The sequence below is a fragment of the Scophthalmus maximus genome, chromosome 4, assembly GCF_022379125.1.
Source record: "Scophthalmus maximus strain ysfricsl-2021 chromosome 4, ASM2237912v1, whole genome shotgun sequence".
NCBI lineage: Eukaryota > Metazoa > Chordata > Actinopteri > Pleuronectiformes > Scophthalmidae > Scophthalmus > Scophthalmus maximus.
In genome coordinates, this window is record NC_061518.1 from 11,953,380 (window position 1) to 11,980,851 (window position 27,472).

At 41.2% G+C, this 27,472-nt stretch overlaps 1 protein-coding gene across 2 annotated transcripts in view; it reads right to left on the reverse strand.

Annotated features, from left to right (window-relative positions):
* Positions 1-27,472, reverse strand: part of sbf2 (SET binding factor 2) — an 81,279-nt gene that overhangs the window by 32,420 nt on the left and 21,387 nt on the right. For both annotated transcript variants that reach the window (XM_035627956.2, XM_035627955.2), the window contains exons 3-16: positions 19,694-19,831; positions 14,540-14,674; positions 14,101-14,211; positions 13,113-13,218; positions 9,381-9,513; positions 8,573-8,681; positions 8,262-8,375; positions 7,792-7,869; positions 7,453-7,566; positions 6,480-6,608; positions 5,767-5,865; positions 5,395-5,599; positions 5,075-5,184; positions 4,457-4,606 (exon numbers count right to left, since the gene is read on the reverse strand). In XM_035627956.2, coding sequence (XP_035483849.2) covers positions 4,457-4,606; positions 5,075-5,184; positions 5,395-5,599; positions 5,767-5,865; positions 6,480-6,608; positions 7,453-7,566; positions 7,792-7,869; positions 8,262-8,375; positions 8,573-8,681; positions 9,381-9,513; positions 13,113-13,218; positions 14,101-14,211; positions 14,540-14,674; positions 19,694-19,831 — 1,731 coding nt within the window. The remainder of the gene's footprint in view (positions 1-4,456; positions 4,607-5,074; positions 5,185-5,394; positions 5,600-5,766; positions 5,866-6,479; positions 6,609-7,452; positions 7,567-7,791; positions 7,870-8,261; positions 8,376-8,572; positions 8,682-9,380; positions 9,514-13,112; positions 13,219-14,100; positions 14,212-14,539; positions 14,675-19,693; positions 19,832-27,472) is intronic.

Here is a 27,472-nt window from a genome sequence, read left to right on the forward strand (position 1 = left end):
AACGTCATTGAGCTGAAAAGATCAGCGTGTTGCAGGGTGGGGAAAATATGCTATCTTCGGATTTCATAAATGGAGGGATAGGAGGATGTTGTATACCCCCACGTTTGTGCGCAAGGAAACCCCGCTGCCTTCCTTCCCTCCTATTATTTACTGTATGTCTCACCCTTTTTCCCCTCATTCTTGAAGCCGCCGGAGCTATGATGGCCATGATGACAAACACAGCCATGTTGCCTCAGACACGTATACAGCGAGCGAAAAACAAGACGCTCGAACATGTGACACGAACGCTAGAGGATGTGAACAAACAACAGCTTCCTGTGTGATGCAAGGAAGTAAGCACTTTCCAGGAAAACTGAGCGGAGAGCTGACACTTGGGGCATGGTTTTGAGGGATAAGCAGTCACAGACAAAAATGAAGAAGAAAATCTCAACTTTTGAGGCTGTTACTGTTAATTGCAGCTTGAATCACGAATAGGAGGAATAAGCCACACAGTTGATTTTAATGCCGATGTTTACCTGGCCATAACTGGTGGACTTCCTAGAGAGAGCTTTATCTGACCATGGGAATGATACTCAGTGCAGATTCCCAGTGACCATATTGCGCAAGGCAATCCATCAAGGACATCAAGGCAGACAGAGGCCATGTTCTCACAGCAAGAGACTAATTTATGATCTAAATAATGTAAAAATGTAATGAAGTAATTTATTCAGTATTAAAAGGAGATGTGCAAAATGATTAAACGGAGAACATTGGCTTAGTTGGTATGGGGCACTATAGTCCATCAGCTCAGACTCGAGTCAGACAAGACAAGTCAGATTAAGTGCCTTGTACTTTTCCAACATTTGTGTCACGTGCGCGATTGCACACTGTCCCACATCAGATGGTCAAGCTCAGGATCACACAGAGCTCATGGACTCCATGCCGTCGTGGCCACTTCCCATGGACCTCCCGCCCTGTTCCCCTCTTACAGTGAACTGCCATTCAGTGTGTTTTTGAGCACCATCATGAGGCCCTCGGCCCTGAGAGCAGAGCACAGAGGGCTCATAATCCTATCTGACAGGAAATGGTTGGGATGCCAGGATACATCCACAGCAGGGCTCATTCCCCCACATGGCTTGCGCAACGTTGACTCCTAAAATCGGGAGCACCACACAAACACATGCACGCACGCACACACACATAAATAAATGTGCAATTAACTCAAATGCCTTAATGACTGCTGTTACTGTGCTTGACTCATGGCAGGGAGACAACACAGATAAGGATTACAACAGATGTTTAAACAGGGAAAAATGCGTCAGTGTAAACTTTTGGATCATTCCAGAAAATCCATCATCCATCATTATCATTTGTGAATTATGAAAAAAAAAAATGTCAAGAAAGAAAAACAAATGAACAATTACTGACAAATCATCATACCACCTTATTCTAATACCCTCACCATGACCTATTGTACATTTCTGCAGCTATGCTCCCCTGCAAACCTTTCTTAAAAAATACACTGATTGCAACCAGAAAAAAGAACTGACATTTAGCCTGAAGAACAATAAATGTAATTTGCCTCATCTTGATGATGTCATTGCGATACAATGTGTCACATCAACATGTATTCCAGAAATCCTAATGAGGTATCATGCTGTCATTGTACAAAGAGCAAGCAACATTTTTTACAGAATAGGTCACTTTGGGTTTGTTTGGCAGTTTTGACACGCACGCACACACAACTCCTGGCTGTGGTGCGCTCCCTGTGTTAAAATCAGTTTGGGGGTCTTCTGCGGCTGGGCGTAGAAAGAAAAGGCAGAGTATGAAAGTAATTACAGGCCCAGTAATTTACTATTTATATTCTTTTCTCAGCTTGTCTGACACAAATTCCTCACAACTCAACTGAGACTAAGAAATGAAAGCCAGGGACAAATGGCTGTCTTTCATCTTTAAGCAAGAGAATAAAATGTGGAACAATACACAATAAAATCTAAAAAAACAACAACAACAGGCAAACAAGAAGCCACGAGAGAAAGGCTGACTACATCGTATCCCATGCTGCAGTTAACTGAAGTGCACTCCACATCAGGTCTCTTCACCATGTGTGAAATTACTACTTTTTTCAGCAGCATGCCAGAGGACACCAAGTCAAATTTGTCTTCAAAAATTCGCTTGGAGTCTTTTGTTTTAAAATATAACTATATGGTGAATTTAGTCTGTATTAAAAGTTAGATGAGACAGACCTCTCTCACATTCTCTCATTATGAACATCAAATGAAAACAGCAACGTCAGCATCAACCCCAGGTGAGGTTTTATCAGCATGTGTTACAAACGGTAGATAAAATATAAACTACATCTGCATTTTTCCAGATGTGCAAGACAATTTACCAGATTTTTTTCTTTTCTTACCTCTGAAACTCAGACTGTTATAACGCATTTCATATTAATCTCCTGCAGGAGTTCACTCTATTTTTCATCTTTTTATGTTTAAGTTCATTCCAGCTTTGGAACAACTGAGCAAACAACAACAACAAAAACGAATCACACATTGGTTCCAACAGAAGCCAACACATCCTGATCTCATTTCAGTACAAAAATGACGCACTGGCTGCCTGGCTATCAGATAGCACCACAACAATTGCACATCAAAACACCGTAAAGCTTCACATCAATTTAGACTCGAATACGTCTCGACTTGAGGAGCTCATAAAAGAGAGATAGTGGTATTTTGGCTTTTCAACAAATGCACATCATTGACAAACTACTGTCGTTGTTTATCTCTGTTGCTGGAAATCAAGGCAGTCAGACATTGTGCTGCCTAGAAGGGATGACGCAAAAAGCTTTCCTTTTCACGTCTTCCTGCATGCGTGGTAAGACATTAATAACTAAATTGGCGTATCATTTGCCTTGTCATGCAGAAATTATATTAGCCAAATGTCATTAAAGCTGCATTTGGTTTCATTTTGACCTTGCATGTCCCTGGCCCGCGCAGACGGTTGGATTAATTGGATTTTTATCATTTGAGGGGGAGAAAAAAAAAGAAGAATGACTGGAATCTGAAGTCACTCAATAAAAGCTGCACTCTGCGAGGACTGCCTCCATTTTTTCAAAAATCCATGGAAAGGGCCGATTCAAGGCAGTAAAACCTGAGGAACTGCCAATAAAGACCTGGCTGCTGTGAGTGAAGCCTCACTGACTCTTTATGAGCTGCACAAAAACACATCACTTACTCACTCTGACAAGTAGCCGAGGCATGAGGGCACCAGGAAGACATCAACATACTATCTGATACACAATGAGCAGCATTGAGACACGCTGCCAGGCTGTTGTGAACAGAGACAAACTTGAGAATAAAGAGGATAAAAGTTGTAGAGGAAGGGTCGGCTTGTGCTACATAGCTTGTATATACTAATATCCCTCTTAAACATCGTTTTGTGCTAAATTAGAACCAGTTACGACTCGTAAAAATATGGCCTCTGCTGCAAAGAAATAAAGAGTAATAAAAGAGTAAATAAAGTAAAAAAGAGTGATAAAAAATATTTTTAAGTGTTGGTCAAATCCCACATTTTTAGTTTGTGATTTAGTCTATTCTTAATATTTTGGTCACATCTGGCGAGGACGCCAAGGAGAAAATCTGCAAACCTTGACTAAGTTCCGCTGGCTAAGAAAGTTTATTAAATCAACCTTTCAACAATATTCATAGTCATATTTTTGAATTATATAAGTCTATTGTTATGAAAGGAATAACACAAAAAGACTGAAATGAGATTCACTTAAAAAAATTGGGTAAATTCAAAAATTCCTATTTGGATCAGAAACATTTAAAATTAAATATGAAGTTTTAATTAATCAGTATCATTCAACACTAAAAACACAGACAGAATTTGAAGACTACACATATTCTGATGCAATTTCACCAAATGTTACATTGCATGACTGAAATTAGAAACAGATGGTAGATGTAGTTTCCTCCCTAAATTATTTTTGATGAAGAATCTGAAAGCCACTGAGTAGTGTGTAGCTCGTTCATTATCTCTCTTTTTTATTTTTTAATTAACTTGTTAATTATTCAGTCGACAAAATATAAATGAATTACTTTTCAGGAGCCCAAGGTGACACCTTCAAATGTGTTTGTTTTGTCCAACCAACAGTCCAAGACCCAGAGCTCTTAAATTCACAATGTCATGAAGGAGAAACGACAGAAAGACAGAAAACTCACACTTTTAAGAAGTTGGATCCAGTGACTGTTTTGCTTGATAAATGAATTAAACCATCAAAAGTTATTGTTAATTAAGCTTTGAACTAAAAGTTTAGTTGACAGATCGTACATCAGATCTTGACAATCCAAGATGTCATTTGCCTCCCTGGCTGCCTGGACCATAAATGTTCATGTTTCCCAGCAGCACGACACTGTATGGACGCTTCAGAAACGGGCATCTGCGAGGTGTGTTGGCATGATAATCTCTTCCTTACCTGGAGGGCACAGTTCATCATACGAATGATGTAGTCAAACTGTTGGTGGTCCAGTATGGCGCGGTTCTGCTGAACATGAAGACTCAGTTCCTCAGTCAGACACTGGCGGGCTGCTTTGCCTTTCAGTGCGCGCAGTGCGGCCGGCAGCGTCTGTGACCAAACAGTAGACAAAGAGGGTTTTAGAAAATAAAAAAATACTTCCAAACTACAATCACACTCAGTGGGGCGCATACCTGCATCGAGGCAGAACAATCTTACACATGATCCCATAGTAGAAATATGAAAGAAAAAAGCAAGTGGTCTTTTAACCTTAATGATTTATTGTTATAAAATAGCTGAAGAGAGTGAAAATGAAGGAAATCAGACATTTTTGTGTAGTACGTATGCTTCAAAAGGCAAAACCATGTGACTGGAGCAATCCAGGACTCAGAGATTACTTGGTGTAGACTCAAACAATCTTTCTGTCCGAGTGTCAGCTGGGAAATATTTGGATGACAAAGGTTTAGAGAGAGCAGCTCTCTGCTGCTGGAGTGGTGTAACACAAAGACCAGATGCCTCCAGTTCACGAGCTTGTTTAGAAGCTGATTAGCTGCTCTGATGAAAGACGCCCTGCATTACCTTCTCAGTCTCCAGGGTCTTGTTGTCAAAGATGAAGGAGATGCAGCTCCGCACCACCTCCAGCCTGCGAGCGCTGTTGAACACGGAGCCAATCTTACCCATAATAGACACTGGAATACAGAAAGACAGGGCAGGAGGGGAATCACTGCAGGCCAAATCTGACAGGTGCTGCGGACAACACAGCATTTCGCATATACCAGTTGAATCACTGTGGGAGATTTTTACCTAAACAAATCACTGCTGTTATGTTAAGACTATTAGTAATGTTCATATCAATGCAGCAGTGCAGTATGTTTTGAGCAGCTTAAAGTTTTCCCTACCGACGGCGGGCCCAGCTGGTACAACGCACTTCCTCTCAGGTCGTACAGTAGGAGGTGCGCTGCTGTGTTTTGCTACACCCTCCTGCAGCATCTTCTCCACCTTTTCGTCAGCCAGCAGGGGGAAGGGCACCTGGTGCACGCGGAGGTGGGATCCCTCCGACGGTCGAGGCACTTTCTGGAATGCCATGTGGGGGTTTGGGTTCTCCTACAGTTCCACCACCAGGGAAGGACGTGCATTAATAGAATACGCAGCTGTACATACAGTGGCTATAGATCAAAACACATGTAGAGCATGTTCAAAGGAGGATATCCCTGTAAAGTAAGGCAGATACAGAAGCGATGCAGATCGTTGTTCTTTGCATGATAACTTACATTTCTGTACAGCTGCTCAGACAGTTCCCTCACGTGCTTCTGCAGCTTGGCAGGGCTGACCTCTTCTTCCTTAAAGCTTTCAATGTTTAAGGCCACCAGCTAGAAAACATACAACCAACAATCAAAAAAGGGAAAACACCAAAACAGTATTACACACTGTCAAACATGTGTTTTTTTACAGTGTTTCTGTTTGACAGTCAGCGATAACCAGGGGTGCCACCCCAGGAGGTGCAGCAAGTTGAGCTCTCATTACTTTACTACTGCAATAAAACAAATTTTCCATTTATTTTTGATTTTCCATGTAAATCTCAAAATTATTATTCTGTTTAAAGTAAGGGTTACTCGTACATGTGGACGCATTACACATTACATCTATTCCATTGTCTTCCAACTGCATGGGTCAAATGCACGATCGAGTGATCATGTCTGCAATTAAAGTTAGACTAGTTTAATGGATGATAACCCAGATGTATTAACTGCACTGTTGCTCAATAACTGAGGCTCGAACCAATCAATACACAGACCTGGTCATAATGACCTTATTATGAACTTAAACATGTCCTGATACTGATCACATTAACAAATTGAACAGATGTGACCGTATGTGACTAGACTGCATTTAAAACTGTTTCTTGGTCACTTTGTACATGAACTTCCCCACTTCAAGGGTGATGACTAAGTTCGGCTTTAAGTGGAGCATCATGGTACAGTACCTCATCAAAGAGATCACAGGCTCTGTAAGGCGGACCTCTCTCTGAGACAAAGCCAGCGAAGGCCATGCCATCCAAAACCTTGGTCAGGAAATCATTCTCAATGAGGCCTCGCTGACCCAGGAAGGCAGTCTGCATAATGTCAGAATTAGAGCAGTTACAATGGCACACAGGTGGGAGCAATGCAATCTTGTTCATGTGGATGTACTGTAGGCTGAAAAACAAGCACAGTGATTACAGCCATTTTTAGAATTAGATTACAAAATCTACAAAAGAATTCTCTACAAGGGGGCCTGAGAGTGGCATCTGTTATTGCTGAAATCATGGATTCTACAGCATGTGGACAAAGGGGAAATAAATCTCGCAACAAATGACTAAATGCAAACGAATTTAATTTACTTTATGCACAATTATTTGTGTTTGTGGGGAGAAGAGATAAAACACAGTTCACTCAAGCTGACTCCACTCAGCGACTGAGCAGAGTGTTTGTTTATAATGTGATCCATGTGGGGTACTTTAAGGATGATGTGCCGGGAGGTTACCAAGGAGACAATACAGACACGAACAAACAAAATCCCCAGCACAGATCAAAAAATGTAAACCTAATACGTTTCACATGGCTCATTGCCGGGCTATGCCCAAGGTTACGGGACTGTGTCCGAAGCTTGGATAAACAGACGGATAGCATCACAGAGTCGTCGTGGCGCCTCCACAACACATTTAAAAACAACATGCACACTCACACACGCACACACAAACACTTTCTCTATACACCCCTGACAGGTGTATCTGTCAGGTATTTACATGTAATTCCACATGCACCGCTGGACTAAAACATTCTTGGCAGATTTACAGAACAATGTGTTTGCTGAAGGGCGACTGCTAAGGAGTTTAATCTGAGGTCACGTGTTGGAAAATAGGGTTTCTACAAAATCTGTCTTTCAACAGTGAGATTTGTACTATGTCGTTATCTTACCTTGTGAAAATGAATCACAGGTTCAGAATGGATGCGGATGAGCTGCAGGCAAGACCTGTAGCCCTGGAAGAGTTGTGCAAACAGCCTGAGAAAGACGGCCCTCACCTCCTTATCCTGGAACACACGCACACACGCACCAGGCCATCAAACATCTATGCCACAGTTGCATTCTAATAAGTTAATTATGCAAAATACTTGTTATTTATCTTGAGGGTAATGGGTCACAGTCACTGACTGTAACCATTTAGCGATAAGAATTTTTAAAAATGTTTTTGATGAAGGTCAACGTGTCCTTCTCATGTGGGAGGAGGGGGGCATGTTACAGCGATGCCGACTTACCAACAGCTTGAGGTTGGAGGGCGCAGTGCGAGGAGGAGGGAACGCATTGTCTGCTATCTCGAGGTCGGGGTGCAGGACCTAAGAAAAATGTATTTATCTCCCGGTTTATTTGTCAGCATACCACATAACTGCATCAGCAACATAATTCAACATTCCTTGTGTCGTATGAATAACCAGATAATTCATGATATCAGAACATGTGTTACATAACTGAATAAAGTGAGTAAAGCAAGGGCAGGAATTTAATCAGCAGTCACTGCACTTGTATATGTATGTGTTTGTCTGTGTGAATTGTGGACCTACACACATGTACAGATGCTAAACAAGGTCATACTGTGATTTTTAAAAATTTAGTATTTAAAGTTGAATGACTTCTCACATTAATTCCTTTTCGCTTGCTCACTTCTACAGTCATCATACTTTTATGAAATATGTGTTTGCGTATGTGTGAGTGAGTGTTTTTTGTTTACCAGGGACAAAGAGGTCTGCGTTTGGTGTAACAGAGGTTCAGGCAGCAGAGACAAGTGGATGCACTCAGGAATCTTTATTGTTCCTCCATCCAGGTCAGCAATAATAACATCCAACTGGTGAGCACACATAGAACACAGATAGGTCAGGTGGTTTGTTTGCAGTTAGTAGGAAAAGCAAATCCTAAAATTTCCCGATGCATGATCACATTTAGAATGTCAAAACAAAATCCAATATTTGTGCATAATTCACACCAAGGTCTTTGGTAGCACAATTTATGATCCTAAGGTTCGGCGCACACATCTATACTCACCAGATCTTGGATTTCACTCTGAAACATGGAGTGCACGCCGATGATGAAGGGAGTGGGAGAGCTCAGAACCTCCAGCAGCCGCGAAGGTAGAATTGGGATGTACGGGTAACTGAACATGTGAGGACATTAACACAGAATTTGTTCAGTTCAGAGCTCAGAGGACAGAGAAGTAAGAATACAAGGTGCCTGGGCAAGTGAGAGTCTGAAATGTATTTTATTATTAAATTGAAGCTGAAATGAGTGAAATCACATGAAGTAATAGGAAAGCAGGAAAGTTAGTAACCGCGTGGGACTCTATGGTGACACCTTTACATCATTTACAAGTTTTGGAAATTTTACATTATGGTCAAATACCAGCAACTAGGACAGGGCGACATTGAAAAACTTACTCTAACTCTCATATAAATTACAATGAGAGCGACTTTTGCCACTTTCACAGAATGTTATCTATATGCATAACAAAATGTTGAAAAACAATCATCAGGAATTACTATCTTTTTATCATATTTAAGTCTTAATAGTAGATTGGTTTGCCAAATTATCTTATAGGAGGAATTGGCCCCAAAAGAAAACAGTGAATTTTTTTTAACAGTGCCTTGCATTCATTTGCAAATGGTTATGTGTAATGCACTTATTTTTTAATGCACAAAAAAAAAAAAAAAGAGAAGTGAATTCTGAAAAGAATCAGCGGAAAAATCCTTTAAAGTTACAAACATAAACAGACACACAAGGTTAATTATCAGTCAGATCATTCATGAAAGATATAACTGCGGCAAAAGGTGGCCACTGGGCTCGAACTCACGCTCACCTGTATTTAAGAGGAAACATGAGGGCCTCCAGGGCGCGGCTCGCCTCTCCGAGCCTCTGGTAACTGGTGGAGTGGAACAAAACCTTGTGTTCCGTCAGGACCGCGCAAAACAGGCTTAGAACATTTTGGATTCCTGGAATGAGAAAACAAGAGAGGACAAATTTAATGAGGAATGTTGTTGGAATGCGACGGCCACATTGTTCCAGGTCAGTCATCCTTCCTTGTGGAGGAATTTCTAACCTTGAAAACAGATTAGAATAAACAATATCCATTTGGGGGTTCTTTGCATACACCATAACAGCTTCAAGACTGATTACTGCAATTTAAAACCTACATTTTTCTATGGATTTTTTTTGTGATTTTGGAAGTGCTGTGCAGATCAACCCCACCGGTATTACTACAGGAGGTTGTAGTGCTACTTACACACTGGACAACAATGTCTGGATACTGGATTATTAAAAAATGCACCATCTCACTTTTTAAGCGAACATCACATAGTATGTCGCGTCACTGGAATTTTGAATAAATTGTGCGGGTAGAGTTTGTTTTTTTCTTTGGTGAATGAGAACTGCCAATACATGAAGGCGGGAAGGCAGATACGGGAATGGTAGTCATTTAAGTAAAAGTTGATTGTATTAACTACAATAAATTAACTAAATTAACTAAAATAAAAGAGCTGAGGAGTCGATGAAAACAACTGCGAGATGTCCACCACCACGTAAAGCCACGTAAATGGCTCATGAGGACAAAAATATCCACAACCGAATGGTACAGTTTATGTTCAACACTGAATACAAACCTAAGGGAAAGCTCATCTGTGAAAAACAAAGGAAATTACACACTCCCACGCAGTATAAATAATATTTTCAATACTGATGTGACAATCAGGAAGAATTCTAAGTTTACAGTTCCTGTTATTGTTTCCTATCAAGCAACTGACAGAGCAATTCATCACACGTCGGAGTGATAAGGAGAAAGGAACACTGGCAGACATATCCGCGCCGCTGGGGGCGCTGGGTCTGGATGTGTGGCCGCCTCAGTGGAGCGCTTCAGTGATAAACAGGAAACACGGACCTCAACAAAATATGTGTTCATTAATTTTATTCAGACATACTAGTAGACATAGTTAAAAAAAAAGAGGCATCTTTTATTAAAAGAGATGCACACTAGGGTGCCTTGGTGTTGCGGCACTTGGCCACGTCACTGAGGCTCAGGCTGCACAATCACACCTCAGGTTCAGGTGTTCACTTATCTTGTGGAAACAGCAACACATTTCCGACCCCCCTGATAAAACGCAACAGCTCCGGACAAACACTAACAAACAACAAACAGCAGGGCTGTTGATGGCCCCGTTTTATCTCGCCCCGCGGAATGTACTTCCTGTCCAGTGTGACGTGTTCAACACACATTCCTCTCTGGTGACTCCGGCGAACTGTGCACACACAATGATGTGCCGACCTGCCCGTCTGCACAGCAACCAACCAGGTCCCTACATGGACAAGGATGACCTAATCGCTGGAGAGGAGGCACTTGTTCTCGGAGAGTGTGGCCGATCAGCTGACTTGTGATATTTACCCTCTTGTCAGCATAAAAATCGGTTGTAAGGGAAAGAGGAATGATTACCTGAGACTGGGTCTGTCAATCATTTGTATAGCCTGAAGGCAGATGCAGCTAACGCATGCTATTATATCACAAGAATCTGGCTATTTATTGGTACAGCAGCGGGAGGACTGACAACAGACAGATAACCTAACACTTGTATGATCAGAAGAAGGACTCAGGCATTACATGGCTATGATCCAATGATAGATTTAACATTGGATAGAAGAAACTAAAAGCCAAAGTAGATTAGAATGTTATCTGGCCCTAAAAAGAGATTATGAATTTGCAGAATATCTCTCTACTGTCAGAGATAGAAAGCAGAGACGGATCCTAACCAGGTACAGGCTCAGTTACCACAAACTGAAACAATCGAAATGGGAAGTCACAAAAAATCATGGCAACCAAAAGAAAACAGGACATGTGGTCCCTGTTCGACAGCTGAGGTTGAGACAGAGATGCAGTTTATCCTACATTGTAGAACATTCAATGAAACGAGGAACATTTATTTTAACAAGTTCAACTCTGTGCCGTCAGATTTCAAAGGGCTAAATGACGTCTCAAAACTAAAAATACTCATGGGAGGAGATAGAGCAAATGTTGCTACACAATATGTATCAACATGCCACAACCTGAGCGCAATTGAATGAACGACACGCACGCACTCTCACACTCACTCACTCACACAGTGTATATACTGTATATATAATTCATATAAATCAATCTAAATGTTGTGTTGATATTCGTGTTCCTGTTTTTGTGTTCTGTCCGAATGTTCGTTCAATTTTATTTTGATGCTTTGGCAACACTGTTGTTGAAACTTTCATGCCAATAAAGCTCTTTGAATTGAAATTGAAATTGAATTGAATTGATTAACCTGAGATAGTGCATGTTTTGAGCAAATGCTGTCAAATTGCTCTGCCCTACGATGACCAATTAAAGCAAGTCAGACTTGAGCTCAACAAGACTTTACACTTATGTTACAGAGCTGTTCACATTATGTGCTGGACTGATTAATGGAAACCAGCTTATCAAGACTGACCGACCACCGTTGGGTATTAAGTCGAGATTGTTTTGTTTTGTGTATCCAGATTGGCTACAAATGCTTGACTTCCACATGACCCTCATCACATGTATATCGTGTAAGTACCCCCCATGTGCATGTTCTCCTAACAAAAGGAGGATGGTGTTAATCCACTCTGTTTTGAAGCACATTCTTCTAATCAAACGTGGCTCAATGGGTGCCAACTTTCCATTACAAATTGCATTTCAGGTGAATTATATTAAATTTCTCTCGGGATGCCTCGGGTTCCTAAAAGTGAACTCATTGTTCCGGAATAATACATTATTAAAAATGTCTACTTTCATCGTTTATACCAAACCGTCATTTTCAGATGAGGGAAGTGATGGTCCACAGTTGAACTGCACTATTTACAGTGTGAGTCATAGTGAATCAGGCATGTTGTATCTTTGACAAAGCACATTTTGACTGTACAAATAGTTTGTGTTCTGAACATCTTGTGCAAACAATGTAGAAACGGGAAACCGCCAAACTGCATCAAATCTTCATCACGTGCACATTCTCGCCCAGACAAACTTACAGAAACCCTGATGGGACACAGTGAAAACCACATAATCTAGCCTCAGACACATTTCGTGCAGAATGAATCCATGTTCTTATGGGCTTACTGCAAAAGTACCTGATTGTAAAAGTGCTACGTTACAGTAGTTTATCACCGTGTGATTAGCAAAGTAGAATGGAGCCTCAGAAAACCTGACGAAGATCAACAATAAATGAATGTAGAACATGTCGCATTAAGCTGCTTTACCAATTCAACTATGAATAGAAATGTTCTTTGAGTGTCTGCTCTCAGATTAAAACAACCAGCAACACAAAAACTATAAAATATCCTAAAACCAAAAAGGAGTATTGTGTAAACGTGACATCTGGCAGCAGGAAACTATTCTTCCTCCACGTCAATAAAGAAATAAGTAACACAAACATGCCGTGCACATAACAAACACGCTGTAGTTTAGATGAAGTAATACAGTCACTACCAAATTATGTCCTGACTCAAGTCCCTTCCTGTCTCATGATTACCAGTCAGTAGTTAACAAAATGCCTCGACCCACCCAGCTGCTGGAAGAGCAGAGCAACACTCTTGCATGTGACGGGCAATGTGTCGTTCAGAGGCGTCTGGATGAGCTGCCGGTCTCCTGCTCCGAGGCTAAACAGCTTCTGTAAAGAAAAACAAATGCAGTGAAAGGTCAGAAAACTGTCATGGAAACCTTTTCTATGGCCATCGTGTCTCCGGGGTCAAGCTGCCACTGCAACTGACATCCATTCATTTCGATTTATAGCCAAGTTGCATGGGGGCTGTATCAATTAGACAAGACACATGCTCCTCCTTGCAAACATAATTTGCATTGTGTGTATTTGCTTCTGCAATGTGCCATCACTGGTAATTGAGTTAAACTGGTGCAATGCAATAATTGTGCTTTTAAAATCAAAGTCCTCGGAAATGTGAACTCTGAAGAAAGTAGAAAATTAAAGAAAAGTTGTTCAGTTGAGTGGAATATCAAAGGTGTCGCAGGTATTCTATTCATTAAGTTTTTGTACCTCTCTACTGAGGTTCTGACTAAAAGGCAAGTTTGAGACCTTTAGGTGGTGTCTTGAAAGGAAACAGGCATCACCACACTAGCCATTCTTAAAAAAAAACACGTTCTGACCCCGGGAGTCATGTCAAGCAACTGTCATCTTTTTGTTTTCCAGGCATTTTGAATATTTTCCTCAAAATATCTAATAACACAGTTTAAGGGTTTTGCTGTCTACTCTAGGCTGAGGTATTTTGCTCTGAGCAACATGACGGAAAAAATAACAAATGTATTTGAAAATTACTATGGCTTGACATCAATCTCTGGCATCATCTGAACATGACATTCCTGATTGGCTGCACAGCAAACATAAATTATTTTAGCAGCTGCACGTTCGAGCCTCATCCATCACCTCCACAAACAATCCCAGCACCTGGTCTGCTCTGGATCTGGAGGCCAATAGCAGAGCAGCGACATGTTTTGCTCGACACTGCTGTCCTTTGGCTGTGCCTCAGGTGAGACTTACCTGGGATCCACCAGCGACAGGAACCTGGAATGTGAAGAGGTTGGCCACCAGACCCTCTAAAGGGAAATTCAGGCTGTCGATGTACACGGTGTAGATCAGACCCAAGCATCCCTGCAAGGGCAAGCAAGTGAAATACAACTGAGACATGTAAAACATACAGAGAATGAACTACTCTGTATACACATAATTATTGTAGCTCGTTATAAATCATCATCTGCATTTGATTCCAGGAGACAAGAATGATTAGTTTGATTTGTCTGTGACGATCTACCAGCACCTAGTAACAGCACGGAAACTACTATTGTGGATAGCATGACTGAAGTGAGTCTGTTAGTGTGATTTTACTGTATTACTTACCTACTTCAAAGAATTCCTTCTGAACAAGACATCATTTTTTTAAAAATCAACATTTAATCGTATCTTGTTCATATCTTATTACCCTGAAGATTTCGGGATAATCCAGCCTGGACACTAGAATGAGACTTTTCGGTGCAAACACTTGAGCTGGCTGGATCAGTCCATCCTCCTCTGCCTCCTCATCTTCATCTCCATCAGCTTCAATACTCTTTGATCCCTGAAATATCAAAAACAACAAAAACAACAAAAAAACAAAACAGTTTCAGTTGAAGAGTTGAACACAGCACCATGAAATATAGACCCTGAACTATACTGCAGAGTGCGCCAGCACAGCTGAGCTCCTACTTTTGCTTTGTGCCTCAAACCCATCACATCTCCCAGTACATGTCTGGTATGTATTATACAGAACATGTGTTCTTTGCAACACTCTCCAGGAAAAAAAATAACTGATTGACTCCTATATAAAGAGTATAAAAAATGAATGTATAACAATGAGTAATGCATATTGAAATGTAGCTGAGCATTCATTCCAAACAGGCTTGAAAGCAGACGTAGTCAAAAGTTTGCTTTAGTCCTTTACTTTAAACTCTGTCATCAGACAAGCCCCCAAAAATCTTAGGAATCCTCCTTTGTCTCCAGAGAGGAGACTCACATTTATGAAATTTTGGAATTATGAACAATCTTTTTTCCAAATCTGTCCCAGTTCAGGACAGTTGTTCATCCCACTGGAGCTATTGAATGAACACGACCGATTTAATAAAATCACAGTGAGGTTAATGAAAGATCTCCCTCGGAGGAGACAAAGATCACGTGAGTGCAAGTGTTTAGAGAAGAGTCCGCATGAGTAATAGATTAATATTGCTTCCCTCTCACAGTCACATACTAACACAGCAAATGTAATACATTTGTCTTTCAATCAGAATCATTACCAAAGAGTATTAGTATTTATTATTGTTTGGTAACATATTATTTACAGATACCTAGAATTAGCCACTGAAACAATATTCTTCATCAGAGGTCACAAGATATCTTCTACACTGAGAAAGTAAGTTTTTATATATTAGTGATCTAAGAAATTATATCTGGGTCATTCTAATTGTAGGCAGAACAAAGTATAAACTGGTAAGAATATAACAACTGCCCTGTAGGGCTGCTACTAACGATTATCGATTATTTTCTTGATTAATCGATTAGTTGTCGGGTCCATTAAATGTCATAAAATGGTGAAACATGTCCTTTTTTGTCATCCAGAGATCACGTTCTTTGAAAAGAACACGTTCTTTGAAAAGAAAAGAAATCAGAAAATATACACGTTTAAGAGGCTGAAATTAATTTAGTAGTTGATCACTAATCAATGATTCGATTAATTGTTGCCCTGTCAAAGAGAAATTCACTGAGATAAATATTGACAAAAGCCAGGTAACATGAGTGCAATTTTTTTTACTGTAAATCTGATCAAATGTGCACCATAAAGTCAATTGATGCCATGATCACACATTTTATCTACTTCTACCTCGACAAGCTCTTACAAGCGGGAAATCTGCTTCTAATTATCTCCATGGTGAATCTCTGAGCTCAATCAGAAAACTGACACACAGACCTTTGAGCACTCATTCCAGACTAAAGCCCTTATCACAATCTGGTATATTTATCCAGGCAATGAAAACATGCCACAAGTGCTTCAGTATCTCCGGACCAAGGAGCACGGGATCAAGATATCTCACTCGAATGGTGGGTCACCTATCACCATTATTCTTAGGATTTGGTTCAATTATTAGACAAAACACATTCCTCCGCCGTCTGTCTGGACTCTCCCTGGAATCCGACTGAGCAGATAAGGATGTGAGTTTAGAGAGCAAAGACTGTCGAAACACCCTCAAGTTTCAAGGAGCATCTTCATAGTCATAAACTGAATCCAGGGAGGTGTGTTTATTTTAGAGGAACGTGATGTCTGGACGGGGCCAAATATAGCCTCATCAACTCATCAGACTGATGTGTCAAGTGTCATGTTATTTTTAATAATCATGTAGAGCACAAACCTAATGATACTTACAATATAGAGACATTTTGAAATATGCTGCAGCTTCCTATAATATGAATCAGAATATACCCGTTTTTTCGAAATAGGAAGCTCACAGGACATTATAGTCTGTCTCTACTGTATGTCCATCAAAGGTCACCACATTAGGTGCAATGTTTAAAAGGGTTGTGCCCCTATAATAATTTTGTGAGTGCCATCTCCCGTTCCCTTTAGATGTCAGGTGCACTGGCCAGGCAGTAAGAGTGAGTGTGTCTCTGCAGAGGAAACAGTCTCACTTTGTGCACAGTCACACCATCTGTGTGCGTAACAAGCAGAGCGCACGCGTGTTGTGCTCCCGTCTATGTAGGTGCAAATTACTATCTTGATAATGTGCCCTTAAAATAACAGTAAAATACTGCACCATTGACTTCGGACCAGATTTTTGTCGATAAAAGCCTAAACACTTTCCTCTGCCTCAAGCAAGCAATACACCAGCAATGTGCCTGAACACACCACATTTTAAGCCCAAAATGCCCGTGGATGCTCAGATGGTTGCAACATGGGCACTGAGTGGAATGGAAATTGACAACTCTAAAGCTAAATTTGGGTGACCTAATGCGAACATTAAGTTGAGTGTGTGTGGTAAAAAAAAAAAATTAAGCCTTACCAGTCCCCATTTGGCCCCAAATCAATTTTGTTAATAATAATAATCAATCTGTTGTTAATAACGACTCCTATTAACTCCAAAGAGCCGGTGTGTGTTGACAGGGATGAATGAATGAGGATGATCCACTGGTCTGCAGTCTACAGCTGAGGCACCTCACCAATCAACCAGTGACAAGCAATGGTAAGTAAAGGTATGGTCAGTGATTCTAATCCAATAATTCAGTGATTATCTTTTTAAGGTCCGCGAGCTGTCTGTTCTGTGTTTGTACACAGCCATGGCTCTGTAAATGGGAAACAATCAAAGTGGCTCGTACCGAGACCCACAACATTATTCCAGCCATTTTGTGCTCGTGCAAAGGACAAAGCAAAGAGGAAGGAGAGGAGGGGCAATGGGGATGGGGAAAGGGCGGCAATGGAAGCGAGAAATGGTAAATCTGGCACAGGTGTCGCAATACTGTGTCCAGTAACGTTGAATTACATTCGATTTTTAAAACTTTTTGTTTGCCAAGTCGGTGTGATGTTAGCTGTAGTAGCAGCAGAGCTGTGAGTATCAGTGTCTGCAGCTGGAGTGCTGGCTTCGGGAAACTGATTCATCTTCTCGGCATGCGAGAAGTTTCCTGTCTTATCGCTCTATATCATTGTATTTGTCCACACAACAGACCCTAGCCTGTAACTTCCAGAACTCAAGTTTGCTCGCGGAGTGGATTTATGCTGGATGGATTCATAGCAATGTTTGTTTTGCTCTAGCTATGAGAAAGAGTATCGACTTAAATCTTCCGATGGCTACATTTGAAGATTAATGGCGTCGGAGCGGCGCACCTTGATTGTCCAAGGCTGACATATGTTTCCATTAATTCCTGGCCAGCGAAGAAATCAGACAAGTGGTTCTTTCCTGGAACCAACCAATCCCAGGACTATTTGCATGCCTGTGATAAACTTTCTCGTGCTGCTGCTCCGTTCGGAGGTGACAGTGGATGAGAAATCAAACAGGAAACCTCTCATAGACCAGACGGTCTCATTTCGGTTATGCCTTCGGTCTACGTGGCTGACGGGATGGCCGTCAGCTGCGTAGGACGCGTCCTCTTAAGGTGGCCCCTGAATTGGCCAATGTCGAGGATGATCAAAAATCCACCATTGTGTTGTTGCCTTGGCAATCGGCCTCCATGAATTTGGAAGGCGGAGTTTCTGAAGTAGGACTGAATGGAGACAGCATTTGTTTTGCTGTTGAGTTCAAGATGTCAACTGTCTTTCCCCAGAATTGTTTACACCTAACAACTGGGCTATTTTTGGTTAATTTCTCCCTTTCATGTGGCAATTTTCCGTAAAACCACCCTCCCCTGATGCTTTGTTTGGAAAAATGAGGATCATCAGAGGAATGTTAGTGTAATTATGGCCCAAGTAATGAGAAAAGGAAGCACTACTACACGTTTGAGTCTCAACATTCCACTAAAGTGACTCTTACAGTGTATGAAGACTGTCACGTATTTACTTGTAGAATGACTGCATTTCGAAATAAATTAAAAAGCGTTCTGCTGATCTAACTGGAATGTGACAGACGATTGCCTTCAACATGTGAAAGGATGTGAAGTCACAGTGGGCAGGGCTACGGGAGTCATTTAAGGCCTCTCACAAAGTCAAACACAATGAAACAATTAGCTTGGTATTCTGTGGGCTTTTGGCAGGGGTAGAAATTAACGACATCATTCATAAGCAAAAAAAAAAAACGGGGAAAAAAATCGAATATCAACAAACCTTTTGTATAATCAATAATTTATGGAGGGTCTGAACATTTGTGCCGAGACCAGGGCTCTGTAATCTAACGCAACCCTGGATACATGAGTGAATCAAAGGAAAGGTTCTGGAGAGGAAGCACAGGTCCATCCTCTCTTTTATAACAGCACTCCCTCGGCCAGCTCCCAATTTATTAGGCTGGATCCAAGCAGGACTTAGTTTTCTACTAATGCATCAAATGCTGGAAGACATCACACACACGACAGACATTCCTAAAAGTTGGAAGAAAAAGTGCCAAAGACTGTGAAAAACAAAACAATAAGCCTAAAATGGAAAACAGAGTCTGAAAACCATCACATTGGCCAACTGAGATATTCCTAAAGGCCTCGGAGAGTCATGAGAGAGACACATGAGGACAAATGTGAGAGTCCACAAATCTTGGGATCATCACCGTGATGATCTTATACGAGCTTTGTAAGGACGACAAGAAGAAGCCCACAGTGATGTGATGCACAGCTGTCTACTGGAGTGACGCAGTGAAATATTTATGCTTACAGATTTCCCTCATCGTAATAAATGAGGCTAGCGTGGTGGCTCGGTGGTTAGCACCGCTGCCTCGCGCTCCAGGGGATTTTGGGATAAGCTACAGCTACATATGATCGTGAAAAAGATCAAGTTATTAGGAAGAAAAGAAATAATGAATCAATGCATGAATGAAAACGGCACTCAAGGAAAGCTCTGCCCTAGCATGTACCCATGCTCGAGTGTGTGTGTGTGTGTGTGTGTGTGTGTGTGTGTGTGTGTGTGTCGCAGTCTTACCTGCAGGTTGACCTCGGCCTCGTAGAAGGTGAGGCAGGAGCAGAAGTGTCGATCTGAATCGATGTCTGTCAGCACAACGGTGAAGAAGGTGGGTACTTTCCTATCCCTGGACAGCCTCCAACCTCCAGGCTGGCAGAACTGAAACGACACGCAATAAACGGTCAATACACGAGCACAGCACAGAGACCACCATTCACAGACATCGTCAGATGAATAATGTGTTTCAGCGGTTGGGGCGACATCATCTGTCGCAGAAAAGACATGTGCCTTTAGACATTGAGGCTCTGATCATTTCCGAGACAAACTTTTCTCTCTGTTTGTCTTTGAATTGTAGTCATGTTAAGTAGTTATGTCCTCCGAGACTCTCTGCTGGTAACCTGTTCAAACCTTAAATGGACAGGTTATCAGCGTATTCCAGTAGGTCCTCAAATCCTAATGCCCAGAGAGCTGTGACAGGATGTCCTGTTTGAGTCTGGCAAACCAAAACAGAGCGGCAAGTGGCATGTTCAGATCAACCTGCTCATCAACCCACCCAAAATAAGCCAATCGGTGCACCCTTAATTATAAAAGGAAGTATTTCAAATAAGACAGGGAATTGAAACAATACCTACAAACACAGGATTTGGGCAATACAAATATTTTAATAAAACATTTTGCAATCAATTGGATTTCATTTTATTGATTTTATTAGTCACCCATAAAGAAAACCGTATTTGTTAGATAAAGATGAAAAGTGAACTCTGTTCAAACATATGTTTATTTGAATTCCAACTGTTGGGATTACAGATTTGGTCTCAAACCAGCTCTTACAAAATCTTCCTGGAATAACTTATTATTTATATTTCCAAACACTCAAACAAATCATCAATTTTTAGATGCATGACAAAACTAAGCAATTTCTAACAAACTGTGGGCACAGAAAAACTCAGAAGGGCTGCCATCATAATAAAAAGCATCTTAAACAGGGTTTAGGTCTTTTAAGCATTAGTGTGAGTCATAACCAGTTCTGGCAAAAAACATCTGCGCGTGTTGAAAAACACAACCTTTTCCTGTTTTGTTAGAGATATTAAGTTTATAAATTAACTGATTTTAGATGGAGACTTGATTTTCACATATTTCGTCCTCAAGCACCAACATTGAAAAATATATTGCTTTCACATAAACAAGCCAATAGAATTAAATAAAATTCATTTGCGTGAAGCACAACGGAAAACTACCTGTCAACACAAGAAAAATAAGTGGTTGATTGTGGAGAAGTTGATAAATGATTATTTGAAAATGAGAGCGACCCACTGGAGAGCAGAGGGCCAAAATATGGGATGCAGGCAGGCATTTGGTCAGAGAGTCGAGTGTTTGTGTCTCGTCTCTCTGTTTTTGCCGGAGGCCCAACTGGCCTGGCTCTAAAAACGGTGTTTAGACTGCTCCTCAGGGGTTACACAAGGGATTACCGGACACATGGAGGAAGAGAAGAGGGGCGGGCAGAGGAGGGGTTGGTGAGGGCAAAAACAGATGGATTGATGGACAGATGGATCTGTGTACAGCTAAAGAAAAATGTACTGGCAAGGTAACGTATCTGTGAAAGGAATAGGAGGAGTAGAGACCGAAAAGAAGAAGAAGAAGAGAGGGAGAGAGGAATGGAGACGAGGAGAGGGATAGGAGGAAATGGGGGAGGAAGGATTTGGCTTGTTCGACCTGGAGGATTGGACCAGGATGCCACCATCTTCCAGCAGATACAATAGCTCACAGGAAATCTGTTAAACCTGCATTGTGTGCATGTGTGTGTGTGCGTGTGTGAGTGTGAGTGTGTGTATGTGTGTGTATACTCTCGGGCCAGACAGAAGCCAAGGACAAGTGGGGATTACTGATCCTGTCCTAAACTATTCCAACTATGCCATTCATTGTTGTCAAAAAGAGATAAACACATCCTGTGTCTGTGTGTGTCCATTAGAGAGGAGCTAACTTTGAAGGCGAGTGACTTGCAGAGAGCATGCGGAGGCGCAATGGTGAGAAGTTCGACTTCCCTGATATTGAATCAGCGTTTCCTTTAAGCCGTTATCTCGCCCGTAGGTCTGCAGAGAGACACTCGAGGGCTGGCACAGGTTCAGAGTCACTTTAGGGGGTCCAGTGTTTGGAAAAACACACTTTACTCAGGGACCAATGCATCCAGGCAGACTACCGTCATTTTAGAAGTCCAACCAAAAGATGAATGAGTGTCTAGTTTAAATGCTGTAGCTGGATCTCTTAACGATTTTACATTGGGTCGGTTCAAGGAAATGAATAGGGCAAAAATCAAGCAAAAATGATTCCATGTCCCGTCTTGCACTTTTCTTGAAACGTGGTGTATAGTTTTACTCAAGCTTTCATCATACTTTTGAGCCTCTTTATTTTTAGTTTTGTGACTGAGCATGCATCCTACACAAAAGTGTTTACAGTGCATATATTGTTTGCTTGTGAACAAACAGTATGAATAATACAGTATGATTTCAGAATCTGCCCTGCTTTTCTGCAACTTTTGCAGAGGCCATGAAAAACCTGTTGTTTATCATTTTAAATTGAACTCAAACAGAGATAATATGCCTATGCTATTTGTTTAAACATCCAACTTGAAAAAGTATGTAATTTCCTGTTCCATTCAAATCACAAAAAATGTGAACATAAACACACACACAGAGACACACACCAGCTCCACATTTCTGAGGCGAGTCCTCGAAGGCAAAATGGATGAAGATCTATTCATTTTAAGGGTTAGAATGACAGATGAGGAAACAGAGACAGAGGAAACAAAAAGCATCACATCAAAAATGGCTTTCACAAAGTAGGTCAGCAAAACAATTATATCAATTCTTGGGACCTTATTTCTTTCTGTTGAAGGGTTTCTCTCCTGCTGTGCTACATTTTGCATCTCACAACAGTGAATGACCAGGACAGGTCACCAGGCAGCAGCAGAGCTGAGGAAACAATGAAAGCTCCGACTGCAACATCACAAACAAGCTGTGCTGTACATTCAGCTATAGCATGACACAGACATTCACCACAGTGCAACAGGAGCAGGGGTCATTGTGTAACACACACACACACACACACACACACACACACACACACACACACACACACACACACACACACACACACACACACACACACACACACACACACACACACACACACACACACACACACACACACACACACACACAAAAGGGCATCTATTCCCAAATTAGACCTTAGTCAAGTGACAAAGGAACTCTGGGACACACTCGCTGTATCGATGTCAGACAGTAAATCCCTGCAGCTAAACCCTGGTCTGCATCACATCATGTGCTGCGGCCTGGCATGACCAACTGCCCCCCCCCCCACTTCACTTTTCAACCACTCAGGCAGTGACACTGGATCTTCAGCATCATCACAGCAGAATGCTTGAGTGCTGCACCAAGAAAAAGAGAAGAAATGAAGAAAGAAATCTAAAAAAAAAAAAAACATCAGGGTGTGCCTGATTCAGGACAGGGTTGCATTCTTATTCCGTGACGAGACATTAATCCCTATTCACGCCAGTGCAGGCCAGATATAACTGGCGTGGCTGCCATGACTAAAGATGACTAAGGACAAAGAGACATAGAGCTTTATTTTTTCTCTGGTGTGATACAGCTCAAAACAAGAAAGAAAACAGGTTGACTGTGCTTTGACTATGACCTCAACATTTTAAATTCATGTACTTGGGGAAAATACAAAAATACAAACAGCTTGAATGGGTCATAAAACCTTTAGAGTTCCCGATACTACAAATGACCTCAATCCCACAAATCCTTCAGAGAGGGACTTATTTTATAATTGGTTGCTTCATGTTTTCTCTCCACAGCAATAAATGTGCATAGACTAAGCAGTCTCCTCTTGCATCAGCAACAATGTCCCAAACAGACAAAAAAGTAGTACTGGTAAAATAAACAGGTAGCTCTAATCAAGCGATCTGATTGGTTCATAGCCGAGGTATATTGAGCATATACCACGGCTATGCGTTGAATCAGTTTGCATACGTCCGTATCACTTCGCGACTGAGGAATTAACGACCTAAGTGGACGTAAGTAGACGTGAGTAGACGTGAGTAGACGTGAGTAGACGTGAGTAGCGACGTAGTGAAGTTGAGGAAACTTCCGAGAGCTCAAATCACACAGGGTGCAATGGTTGGAGTTTTGGCATGGGCTGCGGACTTAAATTGCCGGCAAACCCAGTTACCGTCTCGTAGCTTTCTTACTGAGGAACGCTACAGTGTGCTGCACAGCAACTACTTATTTGTATTCGTTAAAAAATGTTTTCTGGATGAAATTAAAAAAATCTAATTGTCATGTGGTTAGTACTTTGATTTCGCAATACTTATAACCGTTTTATAAAAGCAATAGCTTAACAAACAACGCCCCCTAAACTGTGATAAAATGACCACGGCCTGTCATGAGGTATTGCTTAAACACACAACAGACATATTCTAACAATTGCCTAAAAAAACCCAAAACATGACACATAAGTAAACATGTTGCCAAACAATCTCAAATTTTGGAGAAGGTGTTATGGCAGGGAAATGATGTGTAGAAGAAATTAATAGACAACTATAATCATTATATTTTCAGACAATAGAAGTGAGCTGTACATGGAGCCTGACTGTAAAGACATAATTAAATGTGGTCGAGGAAAACAGAGCAACAGATGTGCACTACAGCGTGTACTTTCAATATCGTCTTCCTCTTTTCCCCACGCATGAGAAAGAGACACATGCCAGGAAGACAACACAATGACGGAAAGTGAACTGCGAGGTGTCATGGGGCAAAGAGGGACTGAAAAGGTGAAAAGGTCAACGGCGTGCTGCCTGCCCAGCCCTTCTACTTTATCAGGTCTGCCGGATGAGCATTGGACAAAACAACCAGAGACGGCTGCTCCAGCCGAGCGGTTTGGCGCTCAAACATGCATGTGTCCCCCCCCTTCCACATCTGTCTCCTTCACTCAAGGTCAGTGTGATGAGTACAAGAAACAAAACTGGCAACAAAATTACCATAATAGCACTGCTATCCAAATACAACTTAGTGGCTGCAGTGAATTAATTTCAAAATGTTCAGCTCCATCACTGAGCACTTGGCTGAGGTGGCGTCGCACCTCAATTTCCATTCCTCAACTTAGACCCCCCTCCACTGTCACCAACACTCCTGGTTTCCCTTTGCTGGTCTGTTACGCAATACCAGACACATATGGTTCATTTTAGACATAGATATTTTTAGACGACCAAGATGAACCACAGTAAATAAAAAAAATGTCTAGTCAGGCAGGACAGGAAGAGTCATCTAGAGAATATGAAAAACAGTGCTGTACACAAAATTTCAAGCTTCATAAATGCCATATGTGTAGGAAACCTAACACGAGAAAAAGACCCTGCTACAATGTGTATTTTTAGCCCAAATGTAAGGTTGGATAACTCTGCCGAACCCCCATTTCCCACAAACATCCCTTGGGAAGATTTGTACACTTCGGGGCAAATTCTTCAGTGTATTTCAAAACACAGCATAAATTGAAAACATACAACCAGTTCACCACATGCAACTTGAAAACAGAAATACATAAAGAGATGATTAAAGGAGCACTGTCTGGAGAATTAGACATTCCTATGCTTAAAATCAATCTGCTGTCACATTGGTTCATCCTGACTCTCACAACCTTATCTGAAGCATCTGTGTGATGTTCGCGGTTTCGGCAAGAAGGTCCCAAATATCGACTCGTTTTTTATGATGTATCTGCTTCATCAAAAGTAGGTTAACAAACACCATATCTTCCCAGCATTAACAAGTTGCATCATAGTTCAGGGGAAAATCTGCAGAAAAAAAGATATTCAGTAGAGAAATTCCCTTTAGGGAAGTCCATGGATTTTCCCGGCACCGTTTAATAACAGGTGCTAGAAGTAAAACAGATATTAAAACCTCTTGAAATCGGTGAAATCTGAAGTGAGAACAGCAGTGACATTTACTGTGTAACGCTTATGGCATTTTGGTTAAAACAATCAATGACTTCTGCAATAAAGAAGGAGCTGGTCTGTCACGTCTGGGAATGTCTGCTTGTGCTACTCAGTTAATCATAGTCTGACAGTCTGTGAGCACACTGTGCTTTTTAAGACAAGACAAAGTTTACGTCAAATACGGTGTAGTTGGCTTTGCACAGTAAACAATTTTGAAATGAGTATAAATAACACTGAAACACAATGACACTGACTGCACATATGACGTTGCATGTAGATGAGCAGAGTTTTTAAGTTCCAACATTGGAATAATTTCAGACACAAAAACAAAAAAACAGCGAGCTCTAAAAGAATTTAAGTCTAAAGTGTACACCCAACTTCCACCTGACAGACAGCGGACCATAACAACCGATTTCGATTGTGGCATTTTTGACAGCCAAATGATGGACGGAGACTTTTAGCAGAACTGGCTGTTCACTGAATATTTACAACTGTTTTCTTGACATAAATATTAGGATTAGACCTTGTGGTGATGTCATGAAGGAGTGCAGAGACATATCTTGTTAAAAATGCACCTAAATAACTCACTCTGGCTATTGCATGTGGGACTCTCACTCATATACTGGTCTTCAGGACAACGAGCAAACGAAGTGGTGGCAAATCAAAGTTTTTCAAATCAAACGAGAGTATCAAGCTATATGGTACCTAATTGTGGTTCTCATAAAATGATCTACGTCTGATTTAATTTTGTTCATTAGCGCTACCAAGAACTATGAGGTCCCCCAGGACCTGCTGCTGGGCCACATCTGGAGCTGTGCATTTGACCTTCAAGAACCTCAACTGTGTCTGCATGGCTGTGACCAGGCAGTGGTTCTGAACTACTTGAGCACAGCAAGTGGCACCTACAGTTGTGTCCAGACTGAATACACTGTCTTCAGGTCAGATATAAGCTGAAATGCAGCCTATTATGTTTTTTTCTGATCCACACTAGATTGCTATGCCCTTTTTTAACCTGTATCAGCTGAGAACAGGTAAACACGGTCGGTTTTTCCTTCATCTGTAAAAAGTAAACATGGAACATCAAAACACACCTCTGAACCCATGGAGTGGTGAATGAAAGAGCAGGATAAACAGCTTTGTCCTGAGGTTGCATACATCAGTACAATGGCTATCCTGCGTCAGACATCATAGTCCCGGTCTTTGCAGCCACTGTAAGATAATGGCTGATAATGACCTGGCTGTGGAGCAGGTGCTTCCTCCACCGCCTTGTGGGGGCTCTGGCTAAGTTATTTACTGTAGGACTTGGTCTCACTTCTGCCTTTAATAGGTTCAGTTCAAAACCACAACAAGTGTTGTTCCTCTCCTGACTATACAGTGATGTAGTGCGGAGAGTACATGTGAATCTGTGTGTTAAGTATGTAGCCACACACAATGGCAAATGATATATATATATATATATATATATATATATATATATATATCTCTATCTATCTATCTATCTATCTATCTATCTATATATATCTCTATCTATCTATCTATCTATCTATATATATATATATATATATATATATATATATATCTGTGTTTATCAACAACACATGCTATTACTGGTGGGAAAAATCTTGGCACATGGCCACAGGAGCGGGAGCTCCGCTTGTACAGTGTTGTTCTCAAACCACTACAACTAAGGGAACATCCCTCGTCAGTGAGGTAAAATGCACTGTAATGTCCGACCTCACATCCCCTTCTCAAAGTCATTATACATAATGTGAATTCACTTTTTTTATGGA